Genomic DNA, 26390 nt, shown 5'->3' with positions numbered 1-26390 from the left:
CATATTTAGGCCTCCTTTGAGCTCATTTTAGCTCAAAATAGTACCTATGTGATGTAGACACCATTGTGCCAATGGTGATCCCATCATCCTGACATCCTTGCATTTCAGTTCTATTCCTGACTCTTTGCACTTTGTGACTTGTATTCCGAGTCTTCAAGAACCAATTGCTACTGGAACAGTAGGACTCTGTTAGCTGTGAATTTCTTCAAAAATATCAAATTATACCTATGTGATGTGGACACCGTGTCCACATCACATAGGTATCATCTTCCGTTACTACAAAAAGGACTAATGAGACAGAATTCATCCTTCTCAAAAACTTGCATAATTACATTTTGTTCATTCTGGTCCATTCAAAATGTTTGTAAGGCAAGTTTATGACATTTTTTTTTCTTAGTCAAATTTGACCCTTAATGAACCTAAAGAGCACTAATACTACTCCTATGACAGGTTAACTTCAGTATTTTGTGAAAAATAATGATGTTACTCAGGAAAAGTGCATCTAATGAGGATGCTACATTTAAGAACTTGTATCGCTGAAATGGTTTGATGTTCTAAACTCTTTTAATTGGAATTCTCACGAAAAAATTCCTCAAGAGCTCAAATTTGGTGTCCGCCATCACATAGGTATTCATGATTTTTAACATTTGGCCATAAAATTCTAAAATGACCTTTGTTGTCTAAAATTTTTGTTGAATCTATTGTTATAATGACTAATAGTTTCAAAGAACTTCATTTAACTTGAATAAAATGATGATGAAATTTTGACCTCTATGTTACATTTCGTGCCCCAACCCCATGGAAAGACCCATATATATAATACGCGAAGTTGTTGTTGTTGTCGCGGCCTTATGTATTTCCTGTTTTATTCCGGCGTTGCTGGATTGTCTATCTCCTCCCGAGCCGTCGGCTCCGGGCAGCTGCGACTGGTGCCGTCGGCCGCAGGAGAGTATCCTGCATCGAATAGCGCGGGTTTCGTCCCCTCTCCGCCTCCGTGTCGACGTCGAGGACGAAAAAGAAAAATTAATTAGAAAGAAAAAGAAAAATTAATTAGAAAGAAAAAGACAAATTAATTAGATAGATGCATAATGCATTTTTGTGCGTGACGAAAGAGCCGAGCGTTTTAATATTCACCAATCCTGCGCTGGACTCCTACTTTCTCGATAGTGCATCTTTTAGCTTGCAGAGACAGTGGGATACTAAAGATGATGGGGTGCAGCGAAATCTCTGACATCTTCCGGCGGACACGCACGCACGCACACAATGTACTCCGATCCACAGAACTCTACACACAGAGTGTGTGTAGAGTTCTGTGATGTATACTCTCCGGTACGGTATGCCAGTGTCTGGCCTGCGCCTGTGTATGTATTGACGATGGTCACGCCACACGAAACACTATCTGCGTGAGCGTAATATGGACTCTCATATGGCGGCGCGGTCGTCATACAAGGGCACTTCACTTACAGTGTCAGTGACGTTCGCCATTGGCGATTGTTGAAAAAAACAACGAATGCTGTTATTTTATTGTATTTTGCACAACTGCAGGATACTATGCAGCTCAGGTACGTCATTTAGTTTACTCTCAAGTCGGGTATCATTGTACTCTGACTGTTCAGGACGGCGAAATATCCCCTTTCCATATCAGATTACATGCGCCGCTGTCCATTCATTTACTGCAAAACTGCTGTAAACATGAATATTCATAAGATGAGCGGACGTAGACGAAACCCTCGCTTTGCCGACCGCCTATTTTTGAATTTACAAGTGGAAATAAAATGGGTGATTCTATTGTCAATCAAACCAAGTTTTGATGATAAAAATAAAAAAGAGGGAGCAAATGAAGACACGAATATTCTTCTTTCTCCCATAACGTGGGAAAAAGAATTAAAGAAAAATATACCAGGCCATGAGACCCATGGATTCCCACGGGTGCCTACTTATTAAACCAAGTGACTATGATCTCCCCCTCCCTGTATAATACTGATTATTATCATGATAATATAATAATGATAATAATTATTATTATTATTATTATTATCATTATCATTATCATTATACTAATACTACTACTACTACTACTACTACTACTACTAATAATGTTATTGATAACATAATAACAATAATAATAATAATAATAATAATAATAATAATAATAATAATAATAATAATAATAATAATAATAATAATAATAATAATAATAATAATAATAATAATAATAATAATGTACAGTCTGAAGCAGATAAACGGGTGGTTCTATGATCTATCAAACCAAGGTTTGGTGATAAAAACAAAAAGAAGAGAGCAAATGAAGACGAAAATATTTTAGTTCTCTCAGCACAATAGCAACAAAAACACAACTGGGGTAGTCCTGCTCGGCACAAGATTACGTATGTTAGTGCAGTGAAGCAGTTTTTTGGACAGCTTGCGCAGGACTGTCTTGAGAAAAGCTTTTTATCAAGAGCAGAAAAAGGGGGGAAACAGATTTGTGCAATTCTTAACAAACTAACATTTCCGCCTCCCTATGTTGATCATCCCTATATTATGATTCTACTCTCTCCTCTCCCCTAAACAATAATAATGTTAGTAATAATAATAGCGATAATAACAATAACAATAATACACTGAAATAATGATAATAATACAATGGGCCAATGCAAATGAATGGGGAGGGGGTGCTATGATCCATAACTAAGAGTGGGCGGAAGAGACACAAACAGGTACTGGATTGTTTTAATGTTTAAAATGAAATATCAGTGATAATGAAGCTATTTGAAACGTCTATCAGTCGTAGAGTAACCTTGACATGACGGAAAAAAAAAAGATTTACTATCCTTGACCAATAAACTTTTTCCTTAGTTCCCTTGATTCATCCCCATGTCAATGAATTATATAAAATGACAATAAAACCGAATGACTGTGATCTCCCCTTCCACAAAATTACAATTACAATAATGATGATGATAATAATGATAATAATAATAATCATAAAGATAATAAAAACAATTAACAGTATCAATGAGATAAACGGGCTGTTCTAGATCCATCAAGCCAATTTTTGATTATGAAAACAGAAATGAGGGAGAAAATGAAGACAAAAATATTCTTTGTGTATTTCATCTCTCAAAACGTGGTTGAAGAAATATAAAAGAAAAAAAAAAAACAAAGCCCTGAAACCCGTGAATTCCCATGGGTGCCTTATACTTAATAAAACCTAATGACTATGATCCCCCTCCCCAAATAACAATAATAATCATAATAACAATATAACACTAGGGGCCTAATAAGAATAATAATATATAATAATAATGACGATGTAGGCCTATAGTCTAAAGCAGATAAACGGATGGTTCTATGATATACGTGTATCAAACCAAGTTTTGGTGAGTAAAAACAAAAAGGAGGGAGCAATTGAAGTCGAAAATATTATATTTTTCTCTCATAACGTGGGAAAAGAAATAGGAATGAAAACAAAGCGAGGTCTTGAGACCAGCTGTGGATTTCCTCGGGTGCCTGCATGGATGCAAGAGGGGGGGGGGGGTATAAATAATATCAAAATCATAGTGTCAATAGTATTTCCCCGTTCAGAATGGAAGAATCTGTGGGCAAAACTTTCGGAGAATCTCATAGGCGTTTTTGGTAATTTGTGTGTGTGTGTTGGGGGGGGGGGTGGTCATGGGTAGAAGAGAGGACAAGTAACGAAAAAATGAGAAAACTTTTCTTTTTATTTCATCAATAAAGATGTGCAAATCGTATATAAGAGAAAAAAAAATAAAACCCCTCAGACCCGTGGATTTCCACGGGTGCTGCTAGTATGTGTATATTGCTGCATTCACTCAATGCACGTGATTAGTGATATATCGCTATTTGGGTGACAAAACCTTGTATCTCAAAAATGTCACATAATATCTGTATGTTCAGGAGAGTGAAATAACAGCAGACGAAGCATTACAAATAGGATTGTCTTTCGTTTGATATGCAGTGGTGGCTTCATTTCTGGGATAAGACAAGTAGGGTTTGGGGAGGACATCACTTTATTAAATCTGACAATTACAATGTAGTCCAAAAAAGTAATTTTGACCAAACTTTGACATACATGATCTTGTCACTTCACCGACAATGTATGTTTGGCTTTGGGTGTCATTCCCTTTCAAAAGATTGGATGTTGCATGTTTCTTGTTTTGTCTGTCAAGAGATTGAAAAATTGGGCACTATCAAAATTGTATATATTTTCATATTTTTTTCTCACTTCGCAAATTTCATGATGTGATTTCATCATGGCTTTAACAGCATCCCACTGCCCTGAGCACAATTCATAATCCAGTTTTCTTTTTTGTGATTGTAACTAAATGACTACATTACACATCACGATTGTCAAATCAAAACCCTTGTAAGGATGTGTACAAAATGTAGGGACGTATAGCAGCAATAACTTTCAGAAGAGGGCTAAATTATCGAGCAATGACAGTTTGCATTGTATGTAAGGAACCAAGAAGAGTAGTACAGTTGAACCTCTCGTAACCGGACAAGTCGGGACCGGGGCTCATCCGGATAAGGGATTTGGCCGGATACGGGAGACTCAATGCTTTATACATGTACATGTACATAAATTATACATACACATGTACTGATGTAGCCCATTGTAGTACCACATGTAGTAATGTGTATACTGCAACCTTTCCATTGTTACACTCAGTAACAGACCCCAAAATAGAGGTTCGTGTTTGCAAGAATGAAATCATTTTCTTTTATAAATTCTTGGAATGATTTACCTAAATAATTATTAAGAAATGTATCAAGTAGATCTTGAAAATAAACCGTACTTGGCAAAGTCGGCTGTAGGTCGCCATTGTTAGATTGAGTTGGGAATCCCCCTTTCCTCCCGTAATTATTTAAAAAAATCACGGCGGGATTGCGTCCGTATAATAGAGAGATCCGGATAAAGGGAGGCCGGATAAGAGAGGTTCAACTGTATGTGGTGATGTTGTCTGTTTTGTGAACAGATGTGAAATCTTGAAACTCTATATATTTTTATTTTTTTTTTATGTCTGGTGTTGATAAAACTTCTTCTATGCTGTTTTGTTTGATTTGACTTGATGATACACATCAGTACAGTCTTCCTGAACGTGATCATAAGAAAAGAAATTTCATTTTAAATCAATACCCCATTTATACACAAAGTTGGACTCAAGAGTATTCCTGAAGTGCTTGACACGTGTATGTCCCAGTAAGCAGGGCTGCACACTAACCCATTTTTCCCTGTTGGACCAGTTGGTACCCAGTTTTTTTCATTTTTTTTTACTGGTCCTTTCCTGAAAAGTTACTGGTCCGACAGTGATTTTTACGGGTCTGAACAGTCGGACCAGTGCCAGTGTGCAGCATTGCTGTAAGTTTGTTCACACAGTGGGTCATCACTTGCAGAGAACGTACGTGAAGTGGCTGAGAAAGTCATGTAATACAGCTGTCACGTGCACGGGAACTTTGAACATGATATGCACAGCGCTGTATGCTGCATGCAGCTTCTAGAGAGGTGTTAACAAAGACTTCTTATGCATGACTTCAAGCACTTCAGGAGTGCTCCTTAACATACCATCGAAAAGGGCGTAACTTTTGAGTTTCAGAACCACGTTTTCTGTTCATGTACGTGTTAAAAGTTTAAAGTGCCCCAAATATTAAAATTATTTTCACATGTTGTGGAGATGTAAAACCCTGTGTGTGGAGTCTTCACACGCCTCCCAACATTCAGCAAATTAACTGAGACAGAAGACAACTGCAAACAGGAATGGGAGGTTAGCCGAGTGTGACGGCAAACATATTTCTGAGCAGACAAAAAGGGCATCATGAGCATCATGAGCTGATCTTGTCTATTTCCTGAAATCTTTGTGTAGAGGGGGATCTAGGCTCATTTAGACTTTAGTTTAGATGTCCCAATTGTTGTGGGATTGAGATACTGATGGGTTAAGTTGCCTCCCTTCCCCCCCCCCCCAAAAAAAAAAGGAAATCTAATGTTCAATGTTCATTGTCGTTCACCACTGAATCAAAAAAGGGATGAAGGAAAAGAAATGTCAAAGCATTAAGTAGACAATTTTGATAGTACCCTATGAGGCAGATTGTCCACCTGATGCAGCAGTGTCTGCTTTGGCATGAAGGAAATAACCACTTCTTTGCAATGATGAAATAAATTTATAAGAAATTCTCTTTTGTGAATTTGATGTTCCGTTTATTCCCTCTGCAGGTTTGTCAACATCAATTAGCTCATCATTAAACTCGGGTTTACTTCATAGAAAAAGCAACAATTTCATTTCTATTATTCTAATGAATCAAGATTATCTTCTTTTTTATGTGTCAAATTACATTTTGATTAGTTTTAATCTGCATCGTTCACATGATCAGAATGTGAGCATTTGTTTGCTTGTGATAGGAGTATTCAGTTTGCTCCTTGTCTGTTCTTATCCCACAGACACTGAAGAGACTGAAGACGTCATTTCGGGTGGCTGCAGGTAATCTGAGAAAGGTGCCCGATTCGTCACGGAGACGTGCACCTGTAACATTTACAGGATGAAAATCACACTTCGTTAAGCGACAGACACATAAACAGACAAGCATACAGCTGTACACGCATTCACACGCACTTGCATACACACACACACTGGAACAACAGACCCACACAAACACGCACACTCATACATGATAGGTACACACACTCCAACACAGAGTGGCTGCTCTGCTTGAGTAAAGTTTGCACTGGACAGCTCCAGGGCTCCACAGGAGTACGTTTACCACAAAAGCCTTTGTCGGCCTGAAGTCCAGAAGAGGGAGAAGAGAGAGAGGGTCACCTATTGGGCATGGGAAACCGGTCTGCTCTAAAACGCGTAAGTTTGATGGCAGTTTGGTGGTAAATAGCCAGCAGAGGTATATGCTGCCATTTTTTGTTTGACCAAATGCAATTGCAATCACAGAAATTTTTCCTGTATCTGGAGAGAATTTGCAGTGTGGATAAGTATTACACTACTGTATACGCTGAATATTTCACGAGGTTTTTATTTTTGCGAATTTTGCGAGTTAGGTGCTATTCGCGAAATTAAAGACACGCAAAAATATTGACTCTGATCCCGATGTGAATGCAACGTACGCGTGTTCACTTCTCCGTTCCAGTGCAGGACTCCACGATCATGAATTTAACTACTCGCGAAATTGTCGGGAGTTCCCGATTCGCGAAATATGTGGCGTATACAGTATTCCACAACAAAATCAATCTATTCTCAGTTTTGTTGCAAACTAATAAATGATGCTGTGCCAATACATAGGTAATTTGTGTAAAGGAGAATTCACACTGTATAATCAAATATGTTTCAACCATTTATCTTGTGCTAAAACTATGCAATAATTGCACATAGTGTTTCACCATTAAGATATGAGTCAAATCAGATTACATTTTGATATTATGACATGATGCATTTATAATTTATTACTGTATAGAAAAGGCATATTTGCTGACTAGACATGTATTTGAGAAAAGAACCCTTCTGTTAAAGGTAGTGTTGATGTAATTTCAGGTGAAAAAGATTGATGTCCACCTTTCAGAAGTGGTTGCATTGTGTTTGTTCGTTTTTTTTTTTTTTGTCAGTATGTTAGTTTTTGTTGACCCAGTTACTTCTGTCTCATAGTTTTCTCCATTTTTCACCTATGAAGTATGGACTGCATGCAATCCCTAAAGAAGCAGTAAATTGCAGCTTTCATACTTTGGTGTAATATTGCATAATGAATAGAATTTATCTTAATGAGTGCCGCTAATCCTTACAGGTTGATTTGATAACCCCTTATCCAGGAACTATCAGTTTCAGTAGGCAGTATACAGTAGGTGATTTTAAAGCTAAAGAATATGCATACCAATGTGCAGAGTCTGACTGTGGCTGTAAAATGTTATCAGGCTCCCTTCTTTGTTGGTTTTGTGAGTACGGGCCACAAATTGTCTGCATTGTATGGAGATGGCACCCAAGAGATTTTAACTCATCCAGCCAACTATCAGGTAGTTGATGCGGCCATAATGACTCCACATGCGTTAAACTAATCACTTTTGTATACATAGAGACCACCCATGTAACAATATCAACTCAAATTGAGGTGCATCAGTGCAAAAGGGAGGTGTGAGCACACAGTGTTCACTATCGTAACAACATGCAGTTGTTGAAAATGATAAAAATTCTTGCTTCGAGATTTTTTTTTTTTTTGCAACTGATAGACAAACTGCTCTGCATATCCTTGATGTACATGTAAATAAGCACTGAATTACTGTAAAACGAGGAAAGTTCGCATGCATTTTCATTTTGCAAATTTCGCGAGCGCCAAGATTCGTGAAATTAAAATGCACACTAAAGTTCTTGTCTTCGCTATATGCATTGAATGCCAGTGGCAGTTTGCGAAAATTTCATGCCGCAAAAAAAGGTTGTCAGCTCCAATTCGCAAAAAGATCATGCCGCAAATATATCATGTTTTACAGAAGTCAGTATTTTAGTAGTAGCCGTGATGAAAAAATCACAGGCACACATGCCCAGCTGGATTCAAACCAACAGCCTCCTGATCACCAGTCAGTGGTCCAGTCAGTGGATAGAGGTATTAAAGATGCTTGTCTGGTGATCAGGAGGTGGTTGGTTCAAATCCAGGCAGAGTATGTACACATTGTATGCCCATGATTTTTTGTCATAGCTAAGTAAATACTGCTTAATTTGGTGCTTGTTAACGTAGATGGAAGGCAATTTGTCCAACAGTTGGAACATGCAGAACTTGTCTAGGACCCCGTTTACAGTGCGATGCTTTGCAGCGGCCGAGCCGCGGCCAAGCCCAGCCCCGCTTCAGTGTAAACGCGCAAAAGGCCAAATGCGAGGCCAAAATTGGCCTCGCATTTGGCCTCGCTCTGGAGGTGGTCTCGGCCGTGGCTGAGCCACGGCCGAGCCCGGCTTCTTCTTGGTGTAAACGCAAACTGGGCCAAATGTGCGGCCAATTTTAGTCTGGCTTTCAGACCCTCTGCCTGTACTATTTCGCTATTCACGATATTAACCCCCTCAACGTGGAAAACTAGTATAGTTTAAGGTGGTTTTGTCCTGCAAAGGATTTTTCCTTCGGCAAAGGCCTTTGCCTGAACGGCGATTTCGTCGCCACGGAATCCAGTTGGCAAAGTGTCTGAAAACCACGCTATACCAAATTGCGTTTGTTTACAAGCAGAGCGCCACTACGACAAAATATTGAAAGGTCTGAATTAAAAGCGCGGCCGAGCTCAGCAGTGTATACGGACAAAATTGCGAGGCTCGGCCGCGCAATTGAAGCCGGGCTCGGACCCGCACCATAAACGGGGTCGTAGTGTAGCAATGTACAATTTATACTTTAGCAAGGACTGTAAAGCATCCAACCTATAAGCTGTTGAATAGCCATGTGTACGTGATCTATGCAATGCTCTTTAGGAATCCTCAAAAACTTGATGTCTTTGATATGCAATCTCAGGACTTCTGTATTAATCGGAAGTTGTCCATGATATTAGGTTTGCTAAAATATCTGCTCTATCAGCCATGCCATCTCAAAGGTAACTTTGAATGTCATTGCAGTTGTTTTCAAAATATACATTTACTGCTCTTTCTCGTATGTATCTGTCTGTTTCAGGGAAGAATGTCGGTGCAGTACAGTAGAACTCCCAATGCCAACAACCTGCACGTAAGCAACTTCTGATATACACTTTACTAACTTTTTAGTATTCAGCTTATTGTTACATTCGAAACTCTTTCCTCATTCCCTCCACTTCCCCATCCAGTGTGATAACATGCACTTGCAAATGCAAATACAATGTAGTCAAACATGCACGATACTATTGTTAAATTTTGCATTGAACTGATTTCCTGTAAAAGTGGAAATTGCGCTATGTGGAAATTTTCACACATTTCATGCGACATGAAGCTTGTGCCAAAATAGAAGCATGTAGATTTTTTTGCTAGTGATGTAAAGTATTTCATCTCCTTGAATATGGGGAATAAAAAACATGTGAAATTGATTTTTCCCAAGTGAGTGCAAAAAAGTTGTGCAAATATTTCCACTTTTACAGTATACATGTTTTCATCAGGTACTCATAGGCCCGAATTCACGAAGGTGGTACAAATGAAACCATGGTTTAAACCATGGACAAAAACCATGGAGCGCCAATTGTCGCATGGAATATTTAGTTACGAAATCAGTCATTTCGTTGACGAAATGATTATTTTGTAACAAAAGGACAACATTTTGTAACTAAGTGAACATTTCGTCCACGAAATGATAATTTCGTTAACGAAACGGTCATTTTGTCGACGAAATGACCAATTTCGTAACAAAATATTCCGTGCGACACTTGGCACCCCATGGTTTTTGTCCATGGTTTAAACCATGGTTTCATTTGTACCACCTTCGTGAATTCGGGCCATACAGTGTACTTTCATTTACTCTAGTATGTCAAATGCATGTCACGTCTGTGGGTCTTGTTTGTTGTAACATATATTTTGCTCTGTTCTTGTTCAAATCTTCAATTTTCTCACTGTTGCATAAAACTGCAGAGAACTAAAAATGTGTAATTTTGATGTTTGAATGAAATGGAGATAACGTTTACACTCTGGAAACTAAATCCTTCAGTTACTCTCTGTTGTTTACTCATTAGCAAGGCTCTTTACAAACACAGTGGGTTCCTTGTTGTTTGGCTGCAAGAATTTAGATTATTGAGTAGCAGCAATATTGCACCAAGGATATAATTCAGCCTCAGTTAGTATAGCACAGGTATTCCAACTGCAATGAGGGGCAGGAGTGTCTTGAGAGGGTCCAGAGAATAAAGTGGGGCTAAGAGATCTCAGTGAGTTTGTGTAAAATCAGCCGTACCAGGTACATTACAAAGCTTGTATGTCAGTGTAGTCTTAACATTTTGTCGCCTTGCCCAGAAGTAATCTTGTCAAACATGGATAGCAAATATGTATGCCTTGTCTCGGTATAGACTCTGGTTTCATTGTGCGTGATGTGTTATTTTGTTACATTTTCCTACCAGGAAATTGTGCTACAATAATGTACAAGCAGTATCAACTGGCTTTATTTATGAGCGTCTTTTTTGGGGGGGAGGGGGGGGGGGATGGGGTGGGATGGGGTAGTGCAAGTCCGGGAAGGAAATAGAACATGTAGCTGGCAAACCAATTCACCAAACATGACGAATTTTTGCGTGGATTCCCCTATGGTTCAGGTACAACCATATGGGCATAGACAATTTAGGGGTACAGAATGAAAGATAGCTGTATCGATGAAAAAGATGTACGAGTTTTATATGAGGTATTATACTTTGCAGTAGTGCAAGCAAGGTGAATGGTTTAATATGTGCAGCTATGTGAAACTGTGTATTGTGTGTCACAACAAATGATTTCCTCTTATTTTTTTTTTTCAATTCTGTCATAGTATGGAATGTACAATTGTAATCAATAGCCCATTCCTCCCCCTCCCCCTTTCGCTACAGGTACGTGCATAGATTGCCTCCTACCATTTTCATTGGATGTTTTCATATCTGCATTTCTATGCTGGTCAAAGAGACACGAACAAATGTGTCTGTGTATATTCAAGTAGAAAATTCATTGTTACTGATCAATATCAAATGATATTAGAGCTTGAAGCTGATAGTGAAACACAGTTTGTCTCTACAAATACTAGAAAATTATATCCTTCTTTCATTATGGCACTGGTGTTCTGTTATTGACTCTAGAACTTCATAGATGTGTACATGCGAAGCAAATTTAGAGAACATGAATATGACGACACAACAAAGCAAATCCCCCTTCCTTGTTTTCTTCCAGAGAAACAGGAAGTATACAAGTTTATTAGTTGCACAAACAGTTTATATGATATGCATTATATAAGTAATCTTAAAGCATAATTGGTTTCACATACTTGCATTTGATGCATGCATTTGCTGAACCGCACCAAATGCACATTTTTGTTTGTTTGATTGTGTGTTTGTGTGTTTTTTGTACACAAATTACCAATATCACGGACAACATGCTAGTCTTGAAAACTGTCAGTGAAAATAGTGAGAAATCAGCCAAGTTAGATGTCATATTCTGTAGCAAGCTGCGACCTACAATGAATCTTAATTAGATCATTAATGTCTAGGAACACTGAATGGTGAAATTAATTGTAATTGTGTGCATGTGCACATATAGACATTCAGTGTAATGCAAAAGGCTTAAGATTTGAAGCATAGTTCTCATACGCCTGCAGAAACTGTTGATTTTTTTTTTTCTCTGAAATTGATACATGCATACATGTATGAAGCATGTGAAACAATGCTGTGATAACATGATTTCAGTTGGGTAACGACAAAAGTGTGAAACACTTTGACAGCAAAAAACAAAAGTAAGCTGACCGTATTGCAATCTGAGAACCCAGCTGAGAACATATTTTATCCAATCTTGGTTCCTACATTTACAATGTTTTTTTATGTTTTCAATCTAGTGTAGATTACAAATCAGGCAATGGCAGTATCCATCAATCTTCCATGCTACAGTTAATTGCATGCAGCATGCTGGGAAATATGGTACAATCAACCATCATGTAATATTCTACCTACCCACTACTTAATGGGAAGGGCACTTCATGAATAAAAGTTGGATTTTGACCAATACGATCTAAATTATTCACACTTAATGATCTTAAAATACTCTAAAACAACTCATTATCCAGACAAATTGTGTCAGCCAGACAAGTTTCTTGTTGGTTCCTCTTGATATACAGTAGTGCAATCAAATTCTAGATGGCGGAAGATGAATATTAAGCCCCCGCTGATCTCTGTGATTATACCCCCGCATACACGAAGTGTACAAGGGGTAATATAGGAATCAGAGTGTGGTCGGTCGGGCAGTCGGGCAGTCAGTCAGGCGGTCGGTTGGGCAGTCAGGCGGTCCATTGCAAATCTTGCGCCACAAACTCCTACAGTTTTGGAGCAATTTTGATGAAACTTGGGGTACACGATGACATTAAAGTGTAGATACGAGTGCAAGACATGTTTTTGTGTTTGTCAGAGAAAATGTTGCCATGGTAACCAAAAGTTTCCCAAAACCTTGTGGAGTGAACTACTTCCACAGTATTGAAGCAGTATATTTCAAATTTGGTATGTGTAATGATCTATAGTGTAGTTATGCAAGACACACTTTGTGTTTGTACCCGACAAGGCGTTGCCATGGAAACTGCATATTTTCTGTAGAATTTTGTGGAGTAAACTACTTTTACAATTGTGAAGCAGTCAAACTCACAAGGTACTTACAAGGCACTACATAGACAGACACACACACACACACATTATTAACCTTTTATCAAACCCTGGTTCAATTCTTTTTCATAGGAATTTGGACTGCGGGAGCGGGGATATTAATCACCTTTACTTCTGTAGTTTACCTTTAATGAGGCACATATGTCAGTATTGATTTGAATGTTGCTGCAGCTGTGTATGTATTGATTTAATGCATGAATAAACAGGCCGTCATATTAAAGATATACAGTGAGTCATGTCACATGAGCCCCCTCCCCCTCCCCATCACTCTCCCTCTCCCTTCCCTTTCCCCTTTCCCTTTTCCCATTATCACAAAAAATCCAAAAAATGTTAGCAGTGACTATGAGAACAGTATGCATCACATTGTGTGTGTGTGTGTGTGTGTGTGTGTGTGTGTGTGTGTATTTACCCATGGTGAAAAACGAGGACACACACACAAACTTTACATTTAAACAGATACACAGAGAACCGAGGACGTCCTCGCTTCGCAGACCATTCCAAACGGTCTGCTTTTGCACGTAGGGGTACATGTTTGTAGGTCCTCGATTAGCATTATTGTAATAAGTCCTCGGTTGGATGGTAATATACGAATGAGTCCTCGGTTGACAAGATTCCTACTTACACACAGGTCCTCGGTTTCATGTATGTGGTAAATTCTTGTGTGTATAACAGGTCCTCGGTTTCCACCATACTGTAAATGCGTACATGTGTGTGTGTGTGTGTGTGTGTGTGTTTGTGTGTGTGGTCAAAGCGCACATATGTTTATCATTATCACAATCTGTACTTAAATTCATTTCTTGTGTTCGTCTTAGGAGAATGCATTCTAGTCATTGTCTATTTCAGTGAATTAAAAAAGACAGTTTAATGTCCTATGTTGTGGTGTGATACGAGAATCCTTTTACAGAATTGTTGTGTGATACGAGAATCCTTTTACAGAATTTTTGTAATTTCTTTCTTTGGTTTTCATTTTCAGTTATTAGATTCTCCATAATGCACTGTACACAATCTGAAAATCTGAATCTGAATAGTTGTTCGTGCCACCATTCAATGGGTCAGTCCTAAAAAGTCAATATTACATATAACTTCAAAATGGATGTACTGCATTAATAGTCATTATTGATTGAAATGTGTATTATCCATACATGGTGTTTGATGGCTATCTCTACACATTGAGTCAAGTGTGTAGAGATACTGATGCAATCTTGTAATATATCTATTTGAGAGATAATTCTTGGTTTCGCTTCGATTGTTTTCTTTTTCGTCCAAGTTGAGACACCTCCAGATTAACTTTAATTACTGACATGATATGTTCTTCAGTTCAAACGATCTAATGTTATCTTTTCTCTCTCCATCCACCTCTTCCTGTCTTTTTCCTTTTTTTTTTTCCTCTTTTGTTTTGGTTTCCCTCTCTTTTGCTTATTTTTTCTTGGTCTAGTGCGGTTGTCACATCTTTGCAGCTGTGCTGGTCTATGGCACGATGGCTACTGTGGCAGCGGTGGTCTTTGTGTATTTCTATGCTTCTTCTGGACATCAGTTAGTAACACTCTTCCACTAACCTTTCACTAGTGCTCCTCTCCAAGGCTTCTATTGTTAGTCTTACTTTCTGCCCCGATCCAGTGCCAGAGGAATTATGCTCCTTTGGTCTTGTTTTTATGTTAAGTCTAAAAGGCAAACAAACCCCCCAAAACAGAGGGTGAATGTTTCTAAACATCTGAATGAGGTGTGTATCAATTGTACGTAGGGCAAACATTTCTCCAGGTTAAAGATCACTTTAGCTTTGATCGAAAGATTTCTTCTTTTTTTTCAGTCATAATGTCAGCACTCAGTCTTGGTATATTTTGGCAGGCTGGATGAAAGTACTATATACGCCAAATATGTTGCAAGATTTTTATATTTGCAAATTTTGCGAGTTAGGTGCTATTTGCAAATTTGAAAACATGCGAAAATATTAATTCTCATCCTGACATGAATGTGAAGGATGCATACATTTCTATGGTCAGTACTGTACTCCACAATCTGGAATATAACCACTTGCAAAATTGTTGGGAAGTCCCGACCCGTGAAAGATTAGCCTTGCTAAATATATGCCGTATTGTACAGTTGATCTACAATTGTAGTTACATGTAGTATAGTTTTGATACAATGACAAGAAAGAAAGGTCAAAGCCGAAGGTCACTGAACTGTTGTGCAAAGTTCCATGTCTGGCTAGAGCTTCAGTCAGAAATGTCCAGTGGAGGTACATACAGTAGCAAGAATAGATACTACAAAATTATCTAGATGAGGTGATGTGGGTGAAAGGTCAAATGGCAAAGAAGGTGGTTACAGAACTTTGGCTTTATAACATCATTTTCCAGGTTTGGAAGGAAAAGAATTGCTTGCAACAATCATTCAAATGGCATGATGGAGGTTAAGCTCTAAATTTATGGTTAACAGGTGATTAATTTTGGGCTTTGAGCTTTGATTTCTGTTCAGATTTAAAACAAGTAGACAATGAAGAACACTTTCGTCTAGCATTGCCTGAAAGTGGAAAAAAGGGAAAGATTTATTGCACAGAAGTATTTGATTGTGTTGAGAGTAGAAATGAGAAAAGTAAGAGTATGTCGTATCAAAATGGTTTTGTAACAAAAAGAGAGCTACTTTAGAGTATAAATGTAGGCTGAAGGACCAGCATATTTAATATCAAACCCTCGATAGAGCACATTCAACCTTTCATCAGATCTTGATTACATTCTAACCTCAATGCTAATTGACACTAATCCGCACGGTTCTACATTGGTTGATTTAATTCTTCTATTACACCGATTTTCATGCAACAAATCTCAAGAAAATTTTGCTTGCCTTGGCACACTAAATCAGTTTATGCACTTCTCAGTCTTTCTTATCTCAACTCTTAATCTTCAGATTCATCTTCTGATATATTCTGATTTTTTAGATATAAACAAGCCTGATTTTTCTGCATTTATCCAGACTCTCTCAATTATAACATCCACTTATGCAAATCTTGATGAAGTGGTTGGTGAATATGATATTCTGTGCTTCTGAGTCTTTTTGATAGCACCATGAAAAGCTTTGCAGGATCTATTCATATCCACCCAAGTCGATTGCCAATGCCTCTTTTTTTTTTCTTTTCTTTTTTGTTGTTGTGTCCATTATGGTTCCCGTGCTCTCATGGCGTGGTATAGCTTTCACGGCAAAGGATATCAACTGCAGCACAATCTTTTTTGTAATCCAGTCACATGGAGTGTCAATACATGACTGAAAAACCCCAATCAAAATAACACAAAAGAAAACGATACTGAACAGTAAGGACTAAGATGAATGAGATAAGATTCGGAAATGTTCAGATTCCCCCAATGTGCAAGTTAATTCAAAGTGCATAAGAAGGAAAAAAACAAAACAAAACAATAACCAGATTATGATGAAACTAGTTAGAATGTTTTTGAGAAATAAGAAGGGAAGAATATTTGTTTTCACACACACAAAAAGAAGTTATTAATTTAGGATGATTTATCTTTCTCCTTTTTTCTCAATATGTGAGAATAATGTGATGGATCCATTTCTCAGCTGTGTGACCACGTACCCACCTCACCTCAATCTCCTAAACTGGACACACTGCATACTTGAAAAAGGAAAAGCTGATTTCTGCTGCTTTTGACTGTCTTCCCCCAATGTGGTAAAAAAGAAGAAAACTGATTAAAGAAGTGTCCGCTGTCTTCTTTAGACACTTACCATGATTAATTGTGCTGCTGTTGTCATGTCTATTCTGCATCATGCAATGCAACATGTACACTTGTTGTATTTTCAGGAATCCACTCTTCTGATGCAAAGCAAATATATACGCATACTGTGTACTCAGCTCTAGCATGTGATTTGTGTGTTAGCATTCTATGCCATAGGAAGGATTAGCTTCTCGCACACAGGCTTTGCAGCCAATCTCCTATGCCCATACATTCCAGTCATCCATGCCCATGCCTAGTGAAAATGCCATCATGATGATGTACAAATGCCACAGGTATGGCAGTGCGGCGGACGACCCCTTCAGCGCCAGCAACTACTACCGCAGGAAGGTGAAGGGGGACTCAGGCTCTGGACTGGGGCTGGAGCAGGGGCAGGGGGTGGGACCGGCGTTGGGACCAAGACTCGATCTGTACCACCCAGAGCAGAGCGAGGACCACGCTGCGGAGCTGCAACGGAGGCTCACCGACCTGAGGAACGACTATCGAAATGTCAAGGACCTCAAGGTAGGGATAGGCAACAGGAGCACTGGGAACATATAGGGTGCATGTGGGGAGGTTACATAATGGATCTAGAAAAGCACTTGGAGAGTGCAGACTGCTGCCAAGCAGCTCATTTCCGCCCATATAAACATATGCTGAAAACGGCCTGATGCGCATCCAATACATGCATCTTGAATTCCCTTGTTCTTTGGCCCTATTTGCCATTGAAAAGGAATTGATCCTTCAAAAGATTCACAAAAATCCCTGGATCCAGATGGGTGGTCCGGATCACTACCAAAACTTAATCATCTATTCCAAGTGTCATTATCATCTTTTCCTGTAAATTTCATCCATACCTGTTCACAACTTTTTTGAGCTATTTTGCAAACAGACAGACAAACAAACTGTCAAACCAATGCTGGCAAAAACATGAGTATCCTCTTGAAGAATAGTGGAGGTGATAATCCATCCAAATTTTTGGAAGTGCTACTGAAGGAGGTTATAACCTGCTGGAAAATGGTACAGTCCGAATCCTGAGGTTAGAACATCCTGTACATTTCCAGCAAAACAAGTCATATCTGTTACATGGGTTTATCTGGAGAGTGCTGTGAGAGCAACAATGATATGCATAAACCTTCAACTTGAATTGCCACGGGACCATCAAGACCACAGCATGCTAGCTATGCACGCTCATCGACTACGTGCAGCTTTTATAGTTTATGCCCCCTACATGCATTGTATGAGCATGAGCAAAGAAGGTAAATGCCCTGTTTTTATTACTGGTATGAAATACTTCCCATGTTTGCCATTTGGTGACATGAGACTGTTTTTCCATGATGGGACAACATTTCCAACGTGAACTGCTCTCACATGATTGTGGCTGTCCAATCACTTACTAGTATTTGGCTGTTGCCATACCCTCCTTTATCATTTTATGCTCGAATAATTGCTGGCAGGGGAAGAAATGCGCAGAATGATTTATTTGAAGGGTTTTGATGTATGCCAAACTTTGCAAGTACTTTGTTGATATTAAAGGTAGCAGTGAGACTATGTGAATCCAGTCAAGTTTGGCAACTTATCAGCACTCAATTTTGGGAATTAGTTCTGTATGTGATTAGAGGTTGAGGCTGAAGGTATACATGACACAGACTTCATTATCAGTAGCCATTGGATTTGTGTTTATCATGGAATAATTTAGATTATACAACACCTAAAAAGATTCTCGCTGCCTGATTGGTCAAATACTCATCACATGACATGCAGGTAAAAGTTCAATTGCACGCTGTCGCTGTTGAGCCATGCAATATTGTTTGACCAAAAATGGAAATAATTGCACAGCAGATGTCACCAATTTACATTTTGACTCCCATGTTAAACTTGTGATCAATTAAGTTTTGCACCATCGCACACCTCTGACGTCACAACAAAACATATGTTTTTTGTGTGCACTTAATCAATTACTAAGCGTGTATGCAGTCAGTCATTTTACTGTCAACAACTTCAACTCAATATCTAGAATCAATGTGGACCACACCTGTTGACGTCTAAAGGTGTTGCATAAGACGAATAGTGTATTGTTTTTACTTGAGCAGTGGAACAAGATTTCGCACATTGTGAAAGATGAGGCACACTTTTCAGCACAGCAAATTCTTCTCATCGATTAATGTGCCTCTTTTTTTCACCTTGTGCAAAATCTTGTACCATCGCAGTCATGACCATTTACAATTTGTGTATTGTTTATACATGTTGAATGATTCCATTGCCACAATTAAGAGGAGATTTCAGTCTTGCCTCCAAATTTCAAAGACCACCAATTCTCTTTCAGAGTGTGTATAAATCTCACTGCAAAACCTGCTCCATCGTGGCGAGTTCGGGGCAGCTGCTGCGGAATCGGGCCGGGGAGGAAATAGACTCCGCGGAGTGCGTGATCCGGATGAACAAAGCCCCCGTCGTGGGTTTCGAGGACTACGTCGGACGGAGGACCACGACGAGAATCGTCTGCTTCAATTCCGTGGGCCTGTTGAAGAAGGGCGTGCTGGCTGGGGCTGGTCATACAGATGAGGTTTGCTTAAATTACCTCCCCCGTACCCTTGGCTCTCTAGTTCAATGCTTGTCTTGGGGCATTTGAGACAATTCATATTATTTCACTCGTGTAGTACATAAATTGATAGTGACTTGCGTAGATTTGTAGAATTTATCATGGTCCTTGAGCGGAGAAACCAATACTCTAAAAAACACAAATATAATATGTTACCGTTGCATCACAAAGCCAACAAAAAGTCAACAGGGTAGACTCTGAAAGAGCAGACTCTAAGCTTCAAAGTAACAAATGACTGAACAAAAGTGAACTCTCCTAACCTAACCGGTATTCAAAGATATAAAGAAAGTACACCTGTAAACCTATTTTACTGAGAGAGAAGGCTTTAAAGTTTAGGGTCTATTCAAAAGCTTAATATGATCGGTGGTGCTCAGTGCACGGAATGAAAGAAAAAACAGGAGATAAAACTCTGTAGCAACCACAATGAAGGGATTATGAGATTAAGCTGAAATTAGGTATTCAAAAATTGAAAGTACACCTTCTGCAAACTTGTTTCACTGAGAAAGAAGGCTTTAAAGTTAAGGGTCTATTCAAAAGCTTAATCTCACCAGGTGGTGCTCAATCCAGTGTATGGAACAAACAGGATATAAAACTGTAGCAACCACAATGAAGGGATTATCAGATTGTGCTGAAATTAAGGTATTCAAAAATAGAAAGAAAGTACACCTGCAAACTTGTTTTCCTGAGAAAGAAAGCTTTGAAGTTAAGGGTCTATTCAAAAGCTTAATCTCACCAGCTGATGGAGCTCAATGCAATGAATGGAACAAAAAGCAGGATATAAAATTCTGTAGCAACCACATTGAAGGGATTGTAAGATTAAGCTGAATTTTCTTCACTCATTAAGCACATTTTGTTCAGGACTACCACCAACTTTAAATGCAGTAGCATCATCCTTTCAAAGAGTTATTAGAGTTGAAAATTATGTTTGTACTGTATGTGTATAGTTCTTTTTTTTTTCTAGATTTATTCTTTAGTTTCTTCATTTTCTTTTCTACTGTGGAAAAGGTGGCTGTTAAGTAACACAAATCTTATGCAACTTGTGACAAGTGTAGCATGTTTTAGGGGAAATCTATGTTTAGGAAAAATTGGATGTTCATAAAATTCTCTCATATTTCTCATGCAGAAGCATTGCAAGCTTCAAGTTTATTTATATTCCACAAGTCAGGAGATATGAAATTTGATCAGAGAATGTTAGAAATGTTTTTGTATAGAAAACCACTTGATGTCATCCTATAGACCTTGTGCCTGCAATTATGAATTCTTTACAACATGATGTGCAAATATGTTGACTCTATTTTTTAACGTGCATCACAAAACCAACAAAAAGTTGAATGCCCTTATTTGTGATGAGGACTCAAACTTGGTGAAATGGGTCGACCTAGTCAATCTTGAGTTTTTCATATTTCTGAAAGAGCATTTCTACATTATTCTAACATTTTGGATCTTAAAATGAATGGTAAATTTTGGTTCTAGCAGTTTTTCTGATTTTTGGGTTTGTTTTTTTTTTTTGTGGTAGAATAGTGTGGTTAGGCATGTTTTAGGCCCCTTTTCATTTCTTAAAGATCCTTTACTCGCCCTTCATTTTCAACTCTATTAACTTTTGAAAGGATGTTGTTACTCCTTTGAAAATTGGTATCATTCATAAATAAAGGGGTATTCCAGACAAGTTTCATAATTTCACATCATGTAGTACATGAGTGAGGTGAGGCTGCATGTCATCATCCTTGTTCATTGCAATTTGTTATAAATTTTGAAAACATTCTCATTCCTCATCCCAATCACTGTAAATTCTGAAACTCTGTACTCAGTTTAACTAATTTATAGTTGTTCAAATGTAAAAGTCTGAAAGTCATCCTGAGGTCCCCTTTAATGAAGCATGCTCAATTTCAGCTCAATCTGATAATTCCTTCATTGGTGTTGCTATGGTGGTTAACATCCTGTTTTTGTCCCATTCATCGCATGGTTAGGATGGCTTGGTATTAAAAGTGCTTGAATAGACCTTGTACTTTGGAGCCTCGTTTCTCAGTACAAACTTTTCCACACTGTGTGCATCCTCTCCAAAATTTAGAAAGGTTAGGAGAGTCCATTTGAATTGAGATATACATCATTTTAAAGCTTAAGTCTGTTCTTTCATAATTTGTCCTTAACTGAAAATCCATGTCTGGCGACTTTTTGTTGGTTTTGTGATGCAGGGTCACATTTGTGTCCGTTTCTACAGACGGATTTGGAGCTGCATATTTAGAACAACTATTTATTTCAAGCTTTACAGTAATACATCTTTTTGAAAGAAGGTGGGGGGGGGGGGGTATTGTAAGGCAGCATTCTGAATGTTAAATCAAACAAAATATTTAGCAATCAAACCGTGTACTGTACATGTGATGGACTGAGCTTGTGTTGCTGCCAGACTGTATTAACTATGTATCGTGTCAGCATGTGGAGTCTGAATGTAGCTGGGATCTCAGCCCAATGTGTCACGTTTTGATCCGTGCATGCAGGTTGTCGTATGGGGCACTGAGAATCGAGCGCACGGTAGCTACAGCATGGTGAAACTTAAGATGCTCGCCAAGCAGTACCCTGGCACTCGCTGGTACTCCCTCAAGGACACCGGCGAGCAGAAAGCGAGTGCCATCTTTGAGTCTGAGACGGGCATCTCCAGGTAAAGAGCTTTGAGTCTTCTCACTTCAACATACACGGGTAGGCTGTTACTGTGACACCTTTTTAGTTGTCATATGATCATCAGTTGTTAGCATACATATGTACCATGGCAGTTTGTACAGGGGGCTTCTCAAAACAGCCTTCATATTTGGAATGATCATGAAAGATTCAGGTTACTGGGTTATTAATAAACTTCATAAACAGAATCAAAAGCATTGTCATTGCCATTATTGATTCAGGGTCCACTTCATTTGTAAAGACATCTACTTTTTTGTTTTCATTGTGTAAGACAGTTTCTGTGATGTGAGAGCCACTATATGGCTTTTGCACAGTCATGTTGACCTTTGTATTGATATTCCGTAGGTAATTAGGCTTCACTGATATATATTGCATACTCAGACAATTAAAGTCTGACTTACAGATTCTATGCTATGATTTTTACGAGAAATGTACATATTTTTGAAGTTGATTTGCTAAGTATTTCTAAACGTTCATATTTTCGGGTGATTCATTTTTTGCGCTGAGCGGCTCAAAAACATATTCTTGGGTTCTCGAATTTGCGCTGCACGATTGTCAAGCCATTTATAATGTGCAGAGCAAATTGTGACAATATTTTTGCGGGTTTTAGAATTTGCGCTAGCCAAAAGTAACGCAAAACGCGCAAAAATTAATACACCACAAAAGTTTGTGCATTTAGTGTTTTCATGAGTGTAATTTTTGTTCAGAATGGTCATATCAGCTCAAGTTTTATCTGTGTTTCTCAGGAGCAAGTCCAACACATGGCTGTCGACTGGCCTGTTCACTATGCTGTACGCACTGGAGACTTGTGACAATATCACGGTGTATGGCATGATAGACGAGCATCACTGCGAGTATGTATCCTGTCTGGACTTTCAAATACGAATGATAGAGTTAAAGCAGAGTTTGTAGTGAGAGGAGAGAGAGAAGAGAAATAGATATGAGCCAATGCCATCCTATACGACCTTTAACCCTTTACTATACTTTCTTTTGTTATCTTTTGTTATCCCAAATCTGCACATCTGCTATCATCATGCTGGGTTTGTTTAATCAGCACAAATCTATTACACCAAAGGATATCATTATTGGACCAATATCTGGTAGAATTTATGGCCAGAAAAAGACATTTCAACAAAATATGGATTACACTTCATTTTGACTGTTAACTTATCACCCCTGTCATTTCAGGCACTTCTTGGTATCTTTCTTTCCAGATATTACCAGTAGACATTCCTGTGTGAAGTTTGGGCTCAAATATGACATTTCAAATAAAATACAGGGACCACTCCTATGTTCATGCAAATGATTGTCAATTAATTTGTGTACACACACCAGAAAATGTGTGTATGATGCCAACTCCTTGTGATTGGTCCTGTGTGACTAGGCAGTTGCCAGCAAACTGTCGGTCCAACACATGGTGCCATATGAGTGATTGAGCCTAGAGCACTTGATATTCTGGCTGGACAAGGGTCTTTCTTGTGAACAGAATTCTTACGCAGTGTGTGAATTGCAATTGTTCTTTCTTTGCGTGCAGACACAAGTGAATTCTTTTAACATCAGTCTGTTTCTGTGAAAAGCATAATTGATAAATATTGCCAGAATACCATGTGATAATGGATTTTTACATTCTCTTTGCTTTTTCTGCTGCCTAGTGTCCACGGTGACCAGAATGTCCCCTACCACTACTATGAACAGCTGCCATGGAGCGAGTGCGAGTACATCAATATGCATGAGAAGGAGAAGAAAATAGGGCACCGCTACCTGACAGAAAAGGCCCTCTTCAGGCGGTTCAGCACCATGTTCAACCTCAAGTTCAGCCACCCTGCATGGAACCTGTCTGGCAACCTGTCCACAGACTTTAAGAGCCCCTTTCACGAAAAATACATACGGGAACATCCAGCAAGATGACGATAAGCGTGGTAAGGGGAGAGTGTAGGCAGCTCCAATTAGATTAGGCACTCAAAAAAGTGAAACAGTACTCTGTACATACAGGCGTCTTTTTTTTAAAGGATTTTTTAATTTACCTGGTATTTAGAGTACCTCATATTGGTAGAAGGTATTTGATCTCAAATCATGATATTGCTGAAGTGTGAAATAATGATTTGGTTGTTTAGGTCAATACACTGAAAATGATTCAGTTTGCGTTATTGGCAATTTTTATCACACATGACAGCAGATGTATTGTTCAGCATGAAACACAACATTATGGAAATCCCTCGGGACTTCATTTAGACTTGTGTTAATAATATTTTTTTTTTTCAAAACAATAGCATATTTGTTGGGATTTTAACAATATCCTGTTTTCATGTTACATACCAAAGGTTTTAAAAATGCCATGGTGCATGGTGACAGTGGAAGTATGTGTCCACTCTTGGAAGACCTGTCCATTTCACCTTCACTAGATTATTTGTGAAATCTGCTTAAATTTAAACTCACTACCTGGTATGTGCTCTGGATGTGCAACACATACAGGAAATGTTTCTGTGCTAGTTACGGGCTGGGATTCAATGTGTTGAAACAAAGATCTACATTGACTGAATACATGGAAAAAGAAAGGGGGAGGGGTCATCTTTGTCAAGTGCCTCCACTGTTCTTGAATCAATGAATGATGTGATGTATGACCTTAATTGTTCAATGGCACAATACATGTCACACATTTTCTCTATTGTTTTTCAGGTGTTTTGTTTTTGTTTTTGTTTTCAAAATTGTAAATAAAGCAAATGTTTGCGAGTACTGTGTATTTTGTGTATAGTCTGAAATGGAGATACCTGTGCATCTGAAACACATCCTCATATATTTTTGATAGATATTGCATGAGTTACACTGTACATAATGTCATTTCTTTCTCCAAGCATGTCACATATAGAAGTATTTCAGTGTGATTTTTAACTTTATTTAAAGCACAGTGTATTTGATATGCCAAAGTTTTTATCCTTGTGTTGATGTATTTGTTGTGCTCCGATAGACTCATCTGCTATGTTTTTTCACAACTGCCACTTCTCAAATATTTTAGCATCAGATGGTAATCCTTGGCGTCATATCCTAATATTCAATTTCTTTTGAAATTTTTGATACTCTGCTGAGTGGAGTGAAATATTAAGAATTTGATGATGCGGTAGTTATGAATCAGAAAGAGATTAAAGTAAATCAGAACGATTCATATCCATGGAGTAATTGTTGTAGCCATTTTTCTCTTTGCAATTTCAACTTTTGTCTGAAATCATTTCTCAGTCATATGCAGTGAGTGTCAAAGTCAAGATGTATTCTTATTCATAATTCATATGATATTATGTATGTAGGCATAGTAGTAGTAGTAGTAGTTGAAAATCATGCATATCAAATCAAAATGAAGAAAGAAAACTGTGTCTCGAAAGGAAACTACAGCTTAAATTTCCAAATAATTGCTACATCAAACAAAATGAACAGTTTGCCCTTTGCCCTTGTTTCACCTACAAGCAAACAAACACCAAAACTCTAAATGTCACAACTACAATTATTGTAGTTGTGACATTAGGGTTTTGGTAGTGGTTGTTTGTATGTTTCATTTTTGTAGCCGTAATTTGAAATGGAATACTCCAGTGCATGGAGCACTTTATATATTTTTCACTTCATAACAGAAATATATTCTAATATATGGAACTAACATTAGCATTCTGGTTTTAAAAAAGATATAACATAGAGAGAGAATTTGCCTTGTAATCCTTTCATAATTTTTTCTAGATGTTCATGCTTGAATGGAATATGTCACAAACAAACAAATAAATGTTAACTTACATGTACTTGTCTTTCATTAAATTGTATTGTGCAAATTGTACGAGTATGGTGGATAGTCGGGTCACGAAACACACAGGAAATCAAGAGTCCACTAGACTGGTATCTCCACAATATGATTAAGTTTATACAAGATTTTTTTTTTTTTTTTTTTGTAGTAGTACATGTATATATCGTTTTATAAATTGAATGATGTAGCAACTTCCACTCAGCTTGAGTAACGCATTCCATGCAGTTTAATTCCATTGTACAATGTCCAAATTTCCAGTGGACATTATTAATGCCACGACTCGAGGTATCCTGTCCTCTTGTCTTTATC

The 26390-nt window shown here is 38.2% G+C and overlaps 1 protein-coding gene across 1 annotated transcript; it reads left to right on the top strand.

Moving 5' to 3' along the window:
* The first annotated feature begins 6502 nt into the window (after positions 1 to 6502).
* LOC140235161 (alpha-N-acetyl-neuraminyl-2,3-beta-galactosyl-1,3-N-acetyl-galactosaminide alpha-2,6-sialyltransferase-like) lies at positions 6503 to 24485 on the top strand. The gene is made up of 8 exons (XM_072315198.1): positions 6503 to 6869; positions 9652 to 9702; positions 14748 to 14845; positions 17325 to 17553; positions 19355 to 19591; positions 22123 to 22283; positions 23047 to 23154; positions 23953 to 24485. The coding sequence occupies exons 1-8, from the start codon at positions 6843 to 6845 to the stop codon at positions 24206 to 24208; spliced, it is 1167 nt and encodes a 388-aa protein (XP_072171299.1). The 5' UTR covers positions 6503 to 6842; the 3' UTR covers positions 24209 to 24485.
* The last annotated feature ends 1905 nt before the right edge of the window (positions 24486 to 26390 follow it).

Source organism: Diadema setosum, chromosome 11 (genome assembly GCF_964275005.1).
Source record: "Diadema setosum chromosome 11, eeDiaSeto1, whole genome shotgun sequence".
Taxonomy (NCBI): domain Eukaryota; kingdom Metazoa; phylum Echinodermata; class Echinoidea; order Diadematoida; family Diadematidae; genus Diadema; species Diadema setosum.
This window is presented reverse-complemented; position numbering and strand designations above follow the sequence as displayed.